We start from the raw sequence: 19,291 nt of genomic DNA on the forward strand, positions 1-19,291 counted from the left end.
GTTTTAGTCATCAGCTAGTTCTCAGGGAAGCGCGTGCACTTTCCTGACGTTTTCTTTAACTTATTTTGAGATCCAGCTATGAATGTACATACGGAAATACTGCGCCTGCACGTTTGCTTATGATGTTTGCATGTACAGGTCTGATTGTGTAACCACAAACAAACGCTGCACTGCAAGAACACGAGGAAATTGTTTGGCTTACCTTCAACACAGGCATCTTGTGTGCACATGGGAGACGATGGGTCAAGGAAAGTGTCACAGGTCTCGTGAGGACACGCAGGAATGCACGGTTCGTAGTGTTCACAACTCTCGTCGCACTGCATGGCTAGAAGAAGATAAATAATAAATAACATTTAAATTAACTCTAGAAAAACTGGCAATTTCCTCGTAAGAAATGCATTGCGGTGATAATAAATCTAATATGAATGAATGTGGCTATTTCATAAAGAAGTAATATCATAATTAGTAACTGCTGATTCAAATAAGGGAAAAACAAAATGTCCTTGTGTCAACGAAGCCTTACGTCAGAATATGTAGGAAAAAAATGTGTACCGAACGGTAATTACTTCTTACCAATGGAATGATGGTTATCACATGTTGAAATATATTAAAAAAAAGTTTTTCACTTTGTAATACCCAAATATATTTTTTTCTAAAGGTACAACAAAGAGAACAACATATGAGTTGACTTACGACAAACACTTGGTGTTCGCCACTTGATGTAAACACCGTGGATATTACATTCGTGCCCATAGGCTGCGATGGCTGTACAAAGACATTCACAGTCACCACCTGTGTTACAACCGCAAGCATCAAACTCACACCTGTACATGGCAAATAAACATCATTTTATTATAACCTGAATACATGGTAAATTAATATCTTATTATAACCAGAATATAAAAATAAACATTTATTGTAACCAGCTGATCACGAATAATTTTCGGAGTTGTCTCAATCAAACCGTTTTTTTCAAGTAACTTATCTCTGAGTGTCAAAGAACATTCTTACTCATTTTCTAAGTTTTATAGCCTAATGTTGAGATGAGAGATATTCTGAATCAATGGCATATTGTGGGACACTGCATTTCACAGAATAATTTATATATAATTTTCCTAAAAATATATCATCTCTAATTAAACGTATTAGTATTCCACGAAGACAATAATCTAAATTTCGGTAAAAATTAATATTTTTGAGAACAAGAAATACCGTCATGGATTATACGAGGTAATTTCATACACTGACTTTTTTTTCAGTTATATTTAGTAACACGTCCCATTTTACATGGTCAAGCTGATTTTTTTTATAGATGTAAATACTGACTACAGTAGAGGGAAGCTTTTCAGAGAGAGTAATTCCTCTCATGACGTAATATTTTGTGCTGTCTTTACCAAATACGCCAGGTAGAAAACACCATGCCATTTGCCATTTACGCTGATCACTAATATCAACAGGCAAGACACAAAAGGATCTCTTTGAAATAGCAAGTGATTCCTCAAGGTGAATTCCTGTAACATTTAAAGTGACGCTTACTGACTTACCTCTCAACGTACGGCTCGACGGGAACTTCTGAATGGCAGGGAGCGAAAACCTCCGACTTCAAAATCGCGCATCTTTCTGAGGCCCACACCTTCCTGTGGGGATGCAGGCTGCACGTGTCCTGGTAAAGAAAATATCTGAGTTATAACACTGAAAACAAATATTCGGGAAACACAGACGATGATATGGAAACGTTTCGTAATTGATATATTGTCTAAAAATACAACAACAAAAATCAAATATATTTAAATGGGTGCTTTAAAATGGTACCATATATGGTCCGTTTTTAGAGGAGAAAATGTTGTTTCAGACGTAAAATGGCAAACTTTAGACAAGGCGGTACGACGGGCATCATTTGTCATGGAGGGAAAGAGGAGATAGCAATTTAACACCTTTATCAAGGAAAGGGCTATAGGTAAAATCAGAGACTAACAATGGAATATATAAGGCCTAATCGCAACTGAAGTCGTCAACCTGCCTCTTAAAAGCTACGAGGTCATAGGAACCATGTAGATCATAAAATGTAACAAGATTCCAAACGGAAAAGTACTGGAATCACTTGATTAACGAATGCATGTGTATACATTATATATATATATATATATATATATATATATATATATATATATATATATATTATATATATATATATATATATATATATATATATATATATATATATATATATATTATATATTTTATATATATATATATATATTATATATTATATTACACATATATTTATATATTTGTATACTGACACCTGTAAGCAGCGTGACAGCCATTACTTTCCAAAATACTGTAATGTCAAAGGTTTTGAATATCAGCGTGATTATGTCCCATGCACAAGAGAACACACATTGTACAGGAAAATTTCCTCTAACATTGGTATATATATATATATATGTTTATATATATATATATATATATATATATATATATATATATATATATATATATATATATTTATATTTACTTGAGGACAAAGGCACTTTTGTTGTTAAGTATTGTGAGATGCCATTTATGGCTAATGGCAACGCCATTGTTGGCTCCGTGGGTTACCTGTTACTAAGACACTGTCGCTCTGAACAGAAAGAATATTATCTAACAGTAAGAAGATTGACTGGCGTTAAATTTGAGCATTACTCAGTAGAAGGAAAAGCGAAAATATTTAAGAGGGGAGTGTTAACTGGAGAGGACGAGCTGGAAATGCTTTCATAAATGCAATTAAAACGAGCGACTTTCAAACGGATATCAGAGTAGTATATAAAAAGACGGACCAGGAATGTGCTAGGATTACCTGTACAGATGAGGCAAGAGCTGATGAAGAGTCTGAAAAGTTCAAGAATGAGGCCCTTGAGGTATTCTTTATGTGGGCATGGGTTCACAGGGAGGAGAGATAAAATGGTTAAGTGGATGGACGGTTACTTAAGTGGGGAGGGGTTAGTGAAATGAAAATGGAGATTGTTTGAAGTTCAGCTGCACTGCAAAACGGAGAAAGATGTAAAAGCAGACACTATTAAGAACTTGGAAGTTAAGGATAAACAAGAAACCTTGGAAGAGAAACACTTTGTTCTGGAGGTAAACATCGAGGAAAATTTGAATGAGTAAACCAAGTTTAGGAATGGAATATAGGAATATAGAATTCTGGCCAAAGGCCAGGCGCTGAGACCTATGAGGTCATTCAGCACTGAAAGGAAAATTGAAAGTAGAAAGGTTTGAAAGGTGTAACAGGAGCAAAACCTCGCAGTTGCACTATGAAGCAATTGTTAGGAGAGGGTGGAAAGTAGGATGGAAGAAAGGGACTATGAAAGGAGGTACAGTAAAAGGAAGGAAATTAGTTGCGGCTAGGGGCCAAACGGGCGCTGCAAAGAACCTTAAGTAATGCCTACAGCGCACCGCATGACGTGCACTAACGGCACTGCCCCTCTACGGAGACCAAGTTTAGGATAAAATAATGTAAGTGGAGAAAAGCTGTTTGAAGAGAGTGCAGTTTTTTTATCGATGGAGTGATTGTTTTGAAGGATAGTTCAGTGCGAATGTTTGAAGATTTGTAAATACATAGCAAAAATAGATGTAAGAGCTGACTGTGTTCAGGTGAATCTGAAAAGTTACGGAAGTAATCACAGACCACGTGTGCAAAAGTAAAACAACTACAGTATGGACGGGCACCTGGAGCTGGTACCCTCTCAAAGTCTAAGCCACCTTGTTCAAGGGTAATTTTTTTTATAAATGCTATATTTTCAGCTAACAGTAATAAACTAACTTATTAATATTTTTGTTTATATCTAATTTCATCACTCACTCTCCGTGTAAATGTTATGTTATTTTCCACAGAAAAGCATTCAGCTGATTGGAAAGCTAGTAATGGAATTTTTACTTGTTGCATTAGATGCCATGCACATTAATATAATAATAATAATAATAATAATAATAATAATAATAATAATAATAATAATAATAATAATAATAATAATAATAATAATAATAAACTACCCTAAGAGGGCGACTGAAACTGAGTGGGTGACAACTGTTTGTAAAAAATGAAGGTGATGGAAATAATTATCCAGTGAATACATGAATAGGAGGAGGAGGAGAATGGAAGAACAGTAAGGGTATAAGATTTGATCACCAGATTTTTTTTTCTACCGAGAACTTAGAATGGATCATCCCTAACATCATTATCATCAACGTTATCTAGAAAAGAAGCGTGTTGCCAGCCCAGGGGCTTCACTAGGGATAGAAGCCTGGTACGAAAAAAAATAGAGTAGTCAAGAATAAAATATATAAGCGATTTAAGAAGAAATGAGATAATCAAAACTACGAAACGCGACTCGTTTCAGCCTACTCGATTAAAATGTATTTGCACCTAGTTATAACTTTTGAGTTACCAGCGATTCCTACAGACTGGGGAGATTCTTCCACGATTTGATTAAAACTAAAAGAAAGTTTATAGAAAACGGTTATCACCTCTTACATAAGAAAAGACATTACTGCTGGAATTAAACGCATGTCTAGTCTTATATGGTCGATCGATTAGTCTTTAAAGCTCGCGAATGCAAACGATGATCAGTATCATGAATAATGTTACACAGCACACACATTTAGCCAATTACATTACGGTGCCAAAGTAAAACTAAAATCAAATTAAAATTTAATAAAAGGCAAGCATTTATTCAACAACTTAAGAAGCATGCAGGCTGCTGAAGACCAAACTAGTGAACAATACTCAAAACTCGGCAGAATGAATCATTTAAAGTATTTACTCAGGATAGACACGGTCTACGAAAACATTGTCGGTTTTTTTTTTGTGGAACTGAAGACTTATGTTTCTCAAATGTGAATCTAAAGTCAAGAATGACATACAGAATTTTAAATGAGATAAAAGTGGTGAAAGAAACACTGTCAATGAAAAACTCTGCGGGGAAGGGGTGAGAACCGATGTCCCTAACTCACTAACAATCCTACTTTGAGTTTTGTTAGGATCAGCTTCATTCCCTACAATTTGCACCATACACTATTTTGGCTGTATTTCCTAATGGAACAAGAAAAAGGCGATTTAGCTAAATAAGAGCTAAAGGGAACAGATCGAAAGTACAAGGCGGAAAACTATGCAACTGGGGCCGAATTGTAAAAAAAAACAAACATTTAGAGCCGTCTAAACTGTGCGAAACTTCCTTGAAGAGACTGATATTCATAACACGAGGCAGATGACAGAGGGCTTGATGTTCAGTTGGAAGAGCAGAGTTGGAGCATACGTGGGCCCAGAGAGCGTGGGAATCAAATTTTAGAGCACTGTAACTTGGGACTGGAAAAAAACTAAACTGAACTGTCGATGATGATGCGTGAACAATGAGGAGGGTGTATGATGCAGACAGTAGCCCGTCAACAGCGATTAGCAGCTGCTATGAAGAAAGTGAAGTTTATATCAGAACAATGAGTTAGAAGTACCCAAGAGGTATATTTACTGATTACAAGTCTGTTTAACCTTTATATGGATGAAGTAGAAAAGAAACAGCACGAGGAAAGTGGAATATCTGATTGCTTACTGCAAAGAGAAGCTACAGAGACTGATTAAAGCGTTACAAAATGATTGTCTCAGGGTAATGTTAAAGTGAAAGTTAACAATAATAGGGATGTTTCGGGCAAATGGAAAACAGGAGGACAGTTCCTGAGTGTTGGCATGGATCACGGAAGAATGGATGCTGGTGACTCGAACGTTTACCTACGAATATAGCTATAGATCGGTAAGTAGGGACAATAAAGGAAGTGTAACCTCCTATACTTATGACATCCGAGAATATCTACTGGAACGAAAGAAGGATTTAATATACTAAGATGTAGTTGCCGAGTATGATTTTAAATAAGTTAGGTGAAATGGTATAAAAGTAGACGGTCTTTAAACAGCAGAATGTAAAATAAGCATTATTAGCGGGTATATTGAAAAGGAAAACACTTACGTCCAGTCGGCAATAGTAAAGCCCGCAACACAACTTTCTCACTACAGGCTCGAGTTTAGTTATGCTTTTAATCAAAAGTATAACCATGAAACTTCCCACATGAATACTCACACATATGAAACGCACACTTTCGAACTGGGAGGCATACTGGAAATGTACATGAGACTCCAGTAATACAGTATTAGATATCCCTTTTCACTGAACCCATTAATAATGGAACCCCATTCTGCACATGCCGTAGGCCAAAAATGTGTACATAAACCTACTGTTTATCCCGTAGGGGGTTAGTGCCGTCAGTGCACCTCATGCGGTGCACTGGTGGTGCATTATTTGGTGTCTTTTTTGCAGCGTCCCTTCGGCCCCTAGCTGCAACCCCTTACGTTCCTTTTACTGTACTTCCATTCATATTATCTTTCTTCCATCTTGCTATCCACCCTCTCCTAACAATTATTTCAAAGTGCAACAACCAGGTTTTCCTCCTGTTACACCTTTCAAACCTACCTACTGTCAATTTCCTTTCGAGCGCTGAATGACCTCATTGGTCCCAGTGCATGGCCTTTGGCCTAAACCCTATATTCCATTCCATTCCTGCTGTTTACACCTTCACTGAACACATACACCTCGCTGTTACAAGTAAATCTCGTTAATAAATAGCAGCAGCACACACCTGTATGACATAACTATCCGGGCAATAGTTCTGGAGCCTCCAGGAATCCCCAAATATTCTGACAGACACTTCACTCGAACCACCAGATGGCGTCATGAAGTCGTCTTGGTCGTCGCCGTTATAGTTGCCACACAGCCCTCTCACCTGTATTGTAAGGGACGTTTAAATCCTTGAGTAGTTGACTCATGCCACAAATTACTCTAAATAGGTCAGTCCTTATCCTCTTTTTATCTTAGGCTAAACAAATAAAGAGCTAAACAACTAAGGTACTAAAATTTTTTCAGTCCATTAATATCTTAGCATTAAGGGGAAAATTTAGCTTCCATTAATTACCAAATTTTAGTACAACCGATCAACTGCCATACAAACAATTTATATATCCCAGCAGCAGAACACGAAATGACTGTTCATGTTTTACGAAATCGTACTACTGCAGATTTTTATTTTGAAATTACGGATAGAATCGTCCTCATGACCCACCTTGCCCTGCCATGACGGGTCGAGCTTCAAGTAGGCTCTGGTGCCCTTGTCCCACTGAAGGACGAGGCCCATGTCGGAGACTTCGGCAAACAAGAATATTCCAGCCTCACGGATGATCGTCCTCGTCAGGTTTCTAAAGTTTAAGCGAAAACAGAAGTTCTTAAGAGGTTTCGACACCAATTATTTTTTTTTTTTTAGTAACAAGTTAGAAAACTAAAAATGTCAATGCTCAATTAGTTCCCTTGCAAAATTGATTGTAATAACCAGGAAGAGGAGAGTAAAAATCACGGGAATTTTGTAGAAATCCTCCTAAGACTGAAGCATAAAACGAACGAAATTTACTAAGAATATAAAGTAAATTATATGAATTAATAATTATACAACAGAAATATTAAAAACTAACTTTAAAATGGTTTATCCTTTCTCTTTCGCATGATTAAAGATTAAAACTTGAAAAACAGTAATGGAAGAAATCAAATAAGTTAAATAAATAAACACGTGACAAAATACGAGGAACTAACTGGGCTGGAGGAGGTTTATTTTTGGAGAACTTGACAACCTCTTGGTCATCCCCGCTGCCAACGCGCAGAGTCACGGATTTGGCGCAAGTGACACCATCCGTGCCACAAGGAACATTCTGTTGAGACAGAGAAGACGTAATGTAATCACAGTTCAAAAATAATAAAAAAAAAAATATTCTCAGACTTAATATAGAAGAACACTGAATATCAAACAACATGAAAAATACACAAATCTGTTCTTTTAAATACGTTTATGTTCATGACATTTGAAAAGTATACAATCTTTGCAAAAGGTAAAAATAAATTATACATCTTGCTTAAGCATAAAATGTTTTCCATTACTGATATATAAATTATCAATTGCTATACAAATGTCACAAAACTTTTTTGATTAACATTTAACAAGAACCTCTCTCCTGTCTACAGTAGATGAATTACAGTTTTCATCAAATACAAAACTGACTATTTCTGATGAAAGAACAACAAAATATTTAACAAGTCCTGAAAATACAGTATTCATATCACCCTAAAGTGATCCTAGTTAGGTACGACGAAGTCCACTGAACTCACCTGAATAGTCACTTCGAAGGAGTCAGCTTTCGAGGACTTGGCCTTAGCGAGCAAGTAGTCGCAAGTCCCGTGGAATTCATAGAGACGCCCGTCGAACGTCTTGTAGTGTGAGTCGCCCCAAGCCGTGCAGATACCAGAGCAAATGGTGTCCGTACACAACCACTGTCCACCTTCACAAGTGCTGAAACAAGTAAAGGGACAAACTGAGTCTAAGAAGGAACAAGTAAATAATGCGCCGAAATTTCCCCGGCGCAATCGAGTTTTCTGTACATAGTATAATATAATCAAGGTCACCGAAAATAGATCTATCTTTTGGTGGCCTCGGTATAATGCTGTACGAGCCGCGGCCCATGAATCTTTAACCACGGCCTGGTGGTGGCCATCCTATATAGTTGCTGTAGAAGCACGATTATGATAACTTTGACCAATAATAAAATAAAATTACTGACGCTAGAAGGCCGCAATTTGGCATGTTTGATGATTGGACGGTGAATAATCAACATACCAATTTGCAGCCCCCAGCCTCAGTAGTTTTTAAGATCTGAGGGCGGACAGAATAAAGTGCGGACGGACAGACAAAGCCGGCACAATAGTTTTCTTTTACGGAAAACTAAAAAGGGCATAATCCATTATTATTATTATTATTATTATTATTATTATTATTATTACTTAGTTTAATACACTAAAATTAGTTAATTTTTTAACTCTCATAGCTACTATCCACTTCATAGGTGCTAAAACAGGAAATGGCTAAACCATAGAAAGTAGGCATGGTTTTTCTGTATCATTATTATCATCACTGGCTTACCCCTGAAAATGCCGGCAATACGTCATTAATTTTGCATTTGTACCATATTTTAAATGTATCTGTACGTACATTACGTTTCTTTACATTTTCTCGTTTAAGATTCTCTAAAAATAGGGTTCACAACAATTAGACTATGTTCCATACATATATAAATATATTCAGTAGATAAACACTGTATTTCATAGAGTAAGATTATTATTATTATTATTATTATTAAGCAGAACATTAAGTTAAAATCAGAATTCTCATAAGGGTAGTCAAAACCGATTTCTTAATGGGCTGTTTCTAGTTCGAAAGTCTATCGCAACAGCAATGAGAAAGAACTAGTCTTGCAGCTCCCAGAGTGACTGTCCATTTCTAAATTGCTAAAACTGTATTCAATTCTGTACGTTTGAAACAGGTTATATACGTTTTATAATGTTCATGGATATAATCTATAGCTTTAGCATTTTCGTGCGTGTGTATTTGAAGCGTGTACGCTTTTAAGACATCCACACGGTATGAAAACGGGTAGAACAAATCCAAAGTGGATTTTTAGACTAATAAAATTGGTACAGTGAAGAGAGCCAAGGGCACAGATTTCCAAAGCCGAGCAACGCAAGGAAAAGAACGGACATTTTCACAATGATCTAAAATTGACATAGCAGAGTAAAGCCTAATTTGACGTTGAAGCTCGGGCAAAAAGGTTCACCTTGCAAAACTGGTAGCGGCCGATGACCTTACACCAGAGTTGAATTTTGAAGTAAGAACGCGGATAGTAATGGTACAGAGTTCTAACCTCTCTAGTTACGGTGCCTTTGCTTCAAGCATGAATCTTGATAGTAAAGATTTAACGCACATAATGAGAAGCAGCCATGGCGAACATCAGATTTCTAGATAGCACAGTCAACTCTTCATTACACTCCCAACCCGACTGTTCAAAGACATGGTATTTTTAACTTCAGTACCAAATATGACAAAAATACAGCACTACCTTTCGGCATTACTAATTTCTGTGGTTTATCAGAGAAAGAGCTGGTAGAGAGGCTTATCACCGCCGTAAAACCAAAGTTTCGTTTATTCCAGACGTATAAGTTGCTTTCTTTTTGAGTATCAATACCTTTCCATTATGTCAAGTTTGCCATACAGCAACCTTAGAGGAAGTAAGTACATTGGCGGTAGGGACAGGTCATGAATAAGGAGAGAGAGAGAGAGAGAGAGAGAAAATGTATGACCGTATCAGTATATAAGAGAGGGAAAGTTTAGTTATCTACACAAATGCATCCAGCATTAAGCGAAAAACGGATGAGAGAAAACATTTACAAAATATCCATTGAATTTATTTTTATTATTTTCCAGAAATGTCTTCCATTCAAATATAATTTTTAGTAGAAAAACACTGTGAATTATTAAAAATTAATTTTACTTCATCAGTAGAAGCAGACTTATTCTAAGAATCGGTAAAATACACGCATCTGCACTTGGAAATATACATCAATTTTTTTAATGAAAAAAAGTCTATAAAAGAAACAAGGAAATTTTATTAAGCCACTATAATTCGGCCGACACACATCGGCCCTCGCCTCGGTGCAAATCCGTTTGGAACGCCTTAAACAGGTTCAGTCTCAATACTATTTGACTCCTTACAATGATTGCCTCTGTGGCACCTTCTTTCATTCCTTACCAAGACTAGGGCCGAAACAGAGTGGCTTATTAAAATTTTCCTTGTTCCTTTTATGTACCATTTAAAGAAAACGCTACAATGTTAAATTAGAAAACAGAAAATAGTTATATATATATATATATATATATATATATATATATATATATATATATATATATATATATATATGTGTGTGTGTGTGTGTGTGTGTGTGTGTGTGTGTGTGTTTGTGCATATGCATACGTAAACATCTTATTCAAATAATATATCTAACACTTCATACACCCCAACTATCATCATCTGATGAACTTTAGGTCATAAACCATAAAATAAGAATGTTCATGATTTGAAAGACCAATATATTTCCTATGTCGGTGGGAAGCTAAGTACAATAAAACTATACCAATTTTTACAATCGGGTCATGCTTTACCAATCTATTCACCTATTTAGGCACCTATTAAATAGATGACAATGAATTTTCAGTTACTGAAAAAACCACGTATTTTGATTAACGTTAATTTTGCAATAGAAATACATGCCGCGAAGACCACAAGTTTACCGTGGGATATATATTACGTAAGGCCTTTCTGAAATAATCCTAAGAACAAGGTTTTCGAAATCAACTTTTTTTATGGAGAGAGGAGTTTTTGATACTTTCAATATGATTTCAATTTGTGGAAATGCGTGTCATTACAACACTCCCTTAAAAATGGACGATATCATTAGGATTTCGGATACACGTTTTGAGTTTAACACGGAAATCGTAACTCGCAAAATAATGAAATAATAAAGCAAATTGAAGAATAGGTAGTGTTACACTAGTTCACTAAAAAACACACACATATATAAAAGCGCAAGTATCAGTGAGTTGGACAACTTAATGTCGTTTTCCAGCCCGACCCCAAAGAAAACAACAAAAAAAAGAAGGAACGATAGAAGATGGACTTCACAGTAAAGGCAGAGGTAGATCAGCCTCTTGAATAATGAAAGAGATGCGAACCAATAAATAAAGAATCATAGGAGAAGGAAGAAAATTCCAAATTTCTGCTGTATAGATTATAGAGTTAACGAACAAAGCACTGTCTGGGTTACTTATTGAAGAACAAGTCTGCTTGACCTCAGCTGAACAGTCTCAACTAGAGCCTATGAGAGAGAGAGAGAGAGAGAGAGAGAGAGAGAGAGAGAGAGAGAGAGAGAGAGAGAGAAACGCTGAAGCACGCCAGGGTCGATGAAAGGAAGTTACGGCTTCTGAACAACAGTTCTTTAAGTTAGTGTAAATCCCTCAAGAAGACAACGGAATCTTTGCCTGTTCGTTTAGCAGGCAAGTATATATTTTTTTTATTGTGAATAATAAACCTTATTTCCTAGACGCAGACTTGCCAATGCGTAAAACGCGATAATAAAATTCTCCTTGTATTTTAATAATTTACTTACATTTTTATCTATTTAAGTAATATTCTTGTTACTTTATCTTTCTTTTTAATAGGCGACTTTCTTTCAGTATTCTAATACTTTTTAATGAACACCATGATATCACTTTGAAGCTTGAATCAAGTCAATGGCCCCAGGGCTTTTTCCATATGAACTGGTTCATCTTCTGAATAATAATAATACACACACATAATAATAATAATAATAATACCAAGCCTTATTCATAGGAGGAGGAGTTCATTTAAGAACTGAATTTAAGAACTGAATGAGAGCGGAGATAGAGAAGAAAAGAACAATTGCGTTCTGTTAGCAATGAACTTAACCAGTCACGAAATCCACATTCAGATATACTCACAGGATCACAAGAGGACTGGGAAGCGAAGAAGGAGGTACAGTAACAAGAAGGGCTGAATCAAAAGACAAGGCACAAGTAGAAGGTACAAACGCGCCAGCACAAACACGCACACACATACACACACACACACACACACACATATTATTATAGAGATATATATATATATATATATATATATATATATATATATATATATATATATATATATACATACATATATACATATATTACAGAGTAACTTCAAAAGCACAGGTTTCTATAAGAAAGAGTATTTTAGATTACACATATTACTGAAGAAATCACAGTGGCATCAAACAATACTCCTAACTCTTAAGTACTGACTGACGAAATTACTAAACGAGCACACCTTTTTATAAATGTAAAAGTAATTTATCTATTTAAACATAGGGGTAACTTCATTCTGACACGTTGCGTTTGGTTCGAATAAACACAAAACCGCTTTTTCTAAAATGGAGTTGACAATCAAGAGCAAATTCCGTTCCTACAGCCAAGTGTAAGATGGATACCGTATACAGGAGAACTTATTTTTCACATTTCGAGTGTTCAGGATTTGCACACCATTTCCCCATATATTATGCAGATAATTTAAAGATTTAATTAACGAAGGGAGAACCTACAGCAAGTACTTTCTTTCATTTTGTTCTGCCTCGCTTTAGACATTGTATGAAATGTGGTTCCAGTCTTGTCTTAATCTCATCATGACCAGTTATTTAACTGACGAATACAGATGATGAATGATGAAAAAGTAGTATATAATGAACGAGCCATTTCTCACAGCAACTCAACAGTATGCAACAAGCCTTCTGTCACTATTCAGAATATTCATATTAAATCTTTAGCAACCGGCCCCCACCGAAAAAAAAAGTCGGATCTGCACCCGGATTCATCTCAAAACTTAATAAAAAGTTATTGAAGAACATTCCACTGAAATCTATTCACAACTTTTTCATATATCTTGTAAGCACACAGAAAAAGCAGGCATGAGTGGCCACATTACTTTCGTAAAAATTGATGGGCGGAGGTGATTTGGACAATAACAATAACGTTTTAAGGTCGTAAACATAAGTCAAGGCTAAGCAGCCCATTCCCCCAGAAGGGTTCCTCCTCCAGGACGTTACATTCCACTTTCTCTCAGAACCTAACCGCCGCTGTCAGCAACGAGGCCTAACTTCGGTCAAATTTTCGTAACATTCGAAACAACGTTTTGTGTAATTCTGAAAACAAACAAACCGAAACAAAAACATGACCTCGTTATCGGAGGTAATAAGGAACCGACTTATGCTCAAGTTAGCAAATTTATCAGGTCCTCTGATGAGTGGAAAAACTCGTGGAAACGGGGAAACTTACCAGGTGTTACACTCTTCGGTGATGGTTTCCCCTTCCTGGTAAGACCTCCCACCGTGGTGGCACGGGCACTGACTGTGCCGGATACATTCCCCTGTATCCCTGTCTCGTACGTATCCCTGTTCGCATATGCATCCAGCCCTGCACAGGTCGACCGCAGGAGCTCGAAGATGCATCGTCTGTGAGGAGAAAGTTTGAAAAAAATTGGTTATGGAAGAAATTAGCCATGAAATTAACGTATCGTTTGAGAGGAGATCGCCGCTATATTTGACAGATCACAAGGTTCTGCATGAGCATTCCTTTATGAGGCACTGAATGAAAATGGATTCAATTAAGCAATCAACTGTCGAAATTAGAAACTTAGTTTCTGAAGATCAAGGTGAGGTGTTAACGAGAGATTTGATTCAGCCACAGAATGAATTAGCTGGAAATAAGTTATAATACGTTAAAATGACAGGCAATATGCCACAAGTTCTCTAATCTTTTAAGTTCTGTGAGACAATAAACCTGACCAAAAATTAACAACAACAAAAATGACTGTCGTCACAATCCTAACTATTCTTGCATAAATTAGTAGCCTTTGAAAAACTCGCATTCGATTCATTTATCTATATAAATACAGACACATTATATATAAATGTATGTATGTGTATATATATATATATATATATATATATATATATATATATATATATATATATATATATATATATATATATATATATACATATATATTATATATATATATATATATATATATATATATATATATATATATATATATATATATATATGTATATATTTATATTTATAACACGTCCTTTACTCACCTGACAAGTAAATTCCTCATCGGGCATACAGTCAGTGTACACTCAAGTGTTGGTCGGCAGCGCATGTAATTTGAGGCATCGCCCGTAGAGTATCGTTTCCAGTCGGTTCCCAGCAGTTCCAGCCAGCGTTGAAACACTCGCTGAATAATGTAAAAAAAAAAATGCATATATTAATAGAAAAAGCGGATTAATCCGGATTCCGATTAAGTGATATCTTCCCACTGCTAAAAATTTCGTTTTCTTCGAGATAATCAGATCAGATCTCTCATTTTTCTCCGAGAGTGAGAAAGACAAGAGAAACCGAGAGCGTGGGAATTTTCCGAGTAGTTAATTTTTGGAAAATTTCTGTAAGTGAAAACTGATGAGGGCCACTTTGCAGTGACTTGCAGTCAGGCGCTTGGCGTGATATTGCTTGTCTATATTTAAGGCTTGACATTCCCACCGTCTCTTTCTCTCTCGTTTTGCGAGGCTCCGTAATGTAAATAACACAGGGCATTTCTAATAGGCAATACACGTCTTCTGTTACCCCGTCCTCTATTTGGAGGTATATCCAAAATTATTCTCAGAAACTTTACGGTACAATCGATACTAAATGAAGGACAATTTCCGCTACTTTCACATAAGATCGCCGTAAAATGATGCTAATGAAGGGACACTGTCTGAAATTAATGCAATCCTGGGTGACTGGAGTGAGTATTTTGAAGGTTTGCTTAGTGGAAGGTAGAAGGGAGGCAGAGACGAAAGGATGTTGAGGTTTTATGGGGCAAAACAATTAAAAGATTTGTGATGAAAGCAAGGAGAGCTATAAATGAAGTATTGGGGAGAATTTAAGTTTGAGTATGTTAATGGATGTGCCTGATAAGGACATAAGGATGGTAGTTAAGAGACTGAAGCAAGGAAAGACACCAGAAATTGACGGGACTACAAGTGAGACACTACGATGTGATACTGAGCGTAATCTGGTGGTTGGCCAAGGTGTATAATGTGTCTCGAAAAAGAACGTGTAAATGTGACAGAGGTGACTGCGAGCATTACACGGAAAAAAAATTACTCAGTATACCTGGAAAGATTTATGGTAGGATTTGATTAACTAATACATGTGGCCGAAGGATTGGCAGGGGAAGAACAGATTGGGTTTAGACAATAAAGAGGGTCTGTGGATAAGGTGTTGGTTATGAAACAGCTACTTAAGAAGTTTGAAAGTTAAGAAAGAACAGCTGTACAAGGGGTTACATAGACCTGGAAAAAGGCTTATGAAAGAATCAGTGGAGGCTGCATGGAAGGTGGAGGATGCATATAAGGACAGGTTAAGAGTGATTCAAAATTTTCAATGATAGGAGAGTATGTGCCAGAATGTGCAAAAGGGAGTGAATGGTCTAGTGGAACAAGAAGTCAGAGACATGGGCGTGTTGCACCTAAATAGTTGTACGAAATCTCTGTGGACAAAGTTACAGAATATGGAGAAAGGACATTCCACATAAGTGCAAATTGTGGTTGGTAAATAGTGTGGAACGGTTGAAGTTTGCAGATTACAGAGCACTGATTGTAGATGAAAAGAGAAAATGCAGAAACTAATAAAACAATTAGGTGTTTGCAAGAGGATTGATTGATTATGAAATTTAGGTCTTGAATACCAAGCTCCGGGACCCATCAGGATTATTCAGCGCCGCTTGCAAGAGGAGAAAAGGGTTAAGAAGGTAAGTGGACATAAGAAAGTTGAAGCAGTCATATTAACATAGATGGTGGAAAAACATAAGCAGGTGATTCGTATAGGCAGAATATGAGTGGCGAGACACAGAACTGGTGAACCCAGGAATGTAGTACGAAGTTTTCAAAAGACTGAGAAAAAGATAACATTATCTAGTGATCGCGGCTGAAATGTATGAAGGGATTATTAAAACAACTCTCTTTTATGAAAATGAGAGAAGGATGTTGAATGTCAACAAAAGAAAAAAAGGTAATGCTGGATGAATTGTTTGAGCAGTATGTACGGCATAAGAACAACTGAAACGGTGAAAAATGTGGATATACATAAATGAGAGTGGTAAAAAGGTTGGTGCAGGTGAAATAATGGATGAAAGCATTTTGAGATAGTCTGGTTATGAGGAAAGATTGGTAAAGATAGTTAGCAAGAGTGTGTAATCCGAAGAGCCTGGACGAAGGAGGAAAGACCTACAAAGTACTCAATAGGGACTGAAAGACGTATTGGAAACACAGGCCCTTATTATGCAGAGTTCGTGAAAGATGAGGAGAATGGAGCGGAGAGTTTAGAGGAATTGGATGCGCTACAGATGAGCCTTCTGTGTAGGCGTATGAAACCGCAAATATTTTGGAAGTTTTCTCCATGCAAGGTTCATCAACAATTCCGCAGTTGTGGAATGTAAGTGGCAGAGACTATTTTCTTGTTTTCTCAAGAACCACCCCTTATCAGGGGAAACGGCTTATTGTTGAAAAAAAAAAACAAGTAAATGATTAAACAGAAAACATACCACATCATCATGGATCCATCAGGCTGCTCCTGCAACATCTCGTAGCCTGGTTTGTATTCCTTGGCCTCGTAAATGCAAGGACACTCGGTCACCGGAACGCAGATGCCCGAGTTGTCCAGGGAGAATCCTTCGAGGCAGTTGCATCCTTCGACGCACTTCCTCTTGCAGTCGGGGTTCATGGCCAAGTCCATGCAGGTGTGGGCGCAGCTGTTGCCGCACACCTGGTATTTCTGCCCACCCGTGCAGTGGATGCCTGGAATGAGGTGTTAATTCTGAGGGATGGATCTTCAGGCTGATTCGGGCTTCACTGAACAAATGCGGGGATACGGAAACTGAATACAGCTTTTTAAGTGGTGAAATAAATAACCGCTAACTCCCCCTCAACAATCTACCTTTTTCTAAATACTCTTTTTTTTGTATGTCACCGTAAAATACTTTGTATTCCCCATCTCTTCCAGTCTGTGCTAATTTGTTAGTCTCCCTAAATATATACACTGCTCCTCTCTCTCTCCCTCTCTCTCATTGTTATTGTCAAATATCTTTGCGTCAGCCACATCAGAGAAAATGCTTCATGGACACAAATAAATAAATAAATAAATAAAGGAAGAAAGAAACAAATGGGACAATGTTCTACAATAATTTGAGAGATATAGCAACTGGACGCAATTCTTTTTTGTAACAAACTAAACACTCTTACATTCACCGCCTGGTTACTTCGAGTAATAAAACCTCTAGACAGAATACCGGACAATTTATTCGTGGTTTACTCAAAATGGACTGAATTTAACAGGTAGTGACAGGCACGTGAATACGCTGTAGTAACTGTTGAGGCGGACGTCAACTGTTTCACTAAATCACATTATCACAAATTGATCATGCTTGAAAAATTTTTTCATTATCAAAATACAAACATAAGATTGCCTCTTAATTCAGAAAAATCCTCAAGTTTCTTGCACGTTTGTCTTTCGTAACGCTTACGTAACATGAATACAAAGACACTTTTGCATGCGTAACGTGTTCCTCTTTCACCCAAATTTTTCCAACATTGATTTCACTCGAGGAATTTCAGTACTGAAAATTAAATCTATAAATTTAAATTCACTGATATTCGAACCACCCCTTTAAAGAAGAATTTTCAAGTTAAGGGATTCATTATAAGTTACTACTATTGTATAGCAACTAGTATTCTGAATCCTAAATAATAATATTACTAAGCACATTTTGAAGAACACCAAGCAAGACCAGGGAACACTAAAAGTTTATAATTGCGAAGAACATTCCTTTAAATAGTGTGACAGCAGAGTTGTCATTATTTATAGCACAAGTAAAAATATGTACAAAATAAACAAAACAAAATAAACTTATTTCCATTCGGATGGCAGATAACAGATAAAACAGATAAATGGTGCGTCAACTTGGGTATTGAATTGTTCTAAATTCAAGGTCTGTATCGTTTCTTTCCAGTTTTCTAAAGGTTATACAGATGACCTTTGAATAATGCCCTTGGGTGTTGACAACAAGATTTGTTGACTTATGAATAAGACAAAAATAGTTTAAATTTTGATGAAGATCAGTGTAACTGGTACGTTGGCGGGGGCAACGACAACGTAATAATAATAATAATAATAATAATAATAATAAATGATGATAGGATGACCCGGAAATAACAAAAAAAACGAGCATATTTTACTCACTGCCAAAGGAATGGTAAAAGTAATAACAGCAATAGCCAAATTGCCAAGCCATTTGCAACTCGTAATTTTCCCCAAGCCTTAATACACACGACACTTCTTGGTGACTATAATGATATATTTTTTTCATGCGGCTGAAAGTGAAAGGCCTGTGTTTGTATGGAAGACCGCACACGAGCCACTGTGGTGAGTAGTCTTCAAAGGAATTCTGCTCATTTCAGTTTGTTTGTTAGCTCTTGTATTTTTGGATGTTGCGGAAAATTGCTTTCTTCTACTCTTAAGGTCTAACACAACGTGGCATTGGTTTATCTTTTTCTGTATTTATTGTGTCTTTTCGTGAGGAGTTTTTTCATCACATCAAAGAGAAGACACCCATTGGCTCGTTTTATTTGCAATGATCCAGATTGATTTGCCCTCCCAGACCCTATCTCGGCCTCCT

At 36.6% G+C, this 19,291-nt stretch overlaps 1 protein-coding gene across 1 annotated transcript in view; it reads right to left on the minus strand.

The window, feature by feature from the left end:
* LOC136843161 (hemocytin-like) overlaps positions 1-19,291 on the minus strand; it is a 224,310-nt gene that overhangs the window by 98,234 nt on the left and 106,785 nt on the right. Inside the window, 11 exon segments of the mRNA XM_067111219.1 lie at positions 203-325; positions 694-824; positions 1,545-1,663; positions 6,670-6,813; positions 7,150-7,282; positions 7,671-7,786; positions 8,241-8,421; positions 13,846-14,021; positions 14,673-14,723; positions 14,725-14,812; positions 17,162-17,414. Of these exon segments, the coding sequence (XP_066967320.1) occupies positions 203-325; positions 694-824; positions 1,545-1,663; positions 6,670-6,813; positions 7,150-7,282; positions 7,671-7,786; positions 8,241-8,421; positions 13,846-14,021; positions 14,673-14,723; positions 14,725-14,812; positions 17,162-17,414 (1,515 nt within the window).

This window comes from Macrobrachium rosenbergii, chromosome 2 (assembly GCF_040412425.1).
Source record: "Macrobrachium rosenbergii isolate ZJJX-2024 chromosome 2, ASM4041242v1, whole genome shotgun sequence".
Lineage (NCBI taxonomy): Eukaryota > Metazoa > Arthropoda > Malacostraca > Decapoda > Palaemonidae > Macrobrachium > Macrobrachium rosenbergii.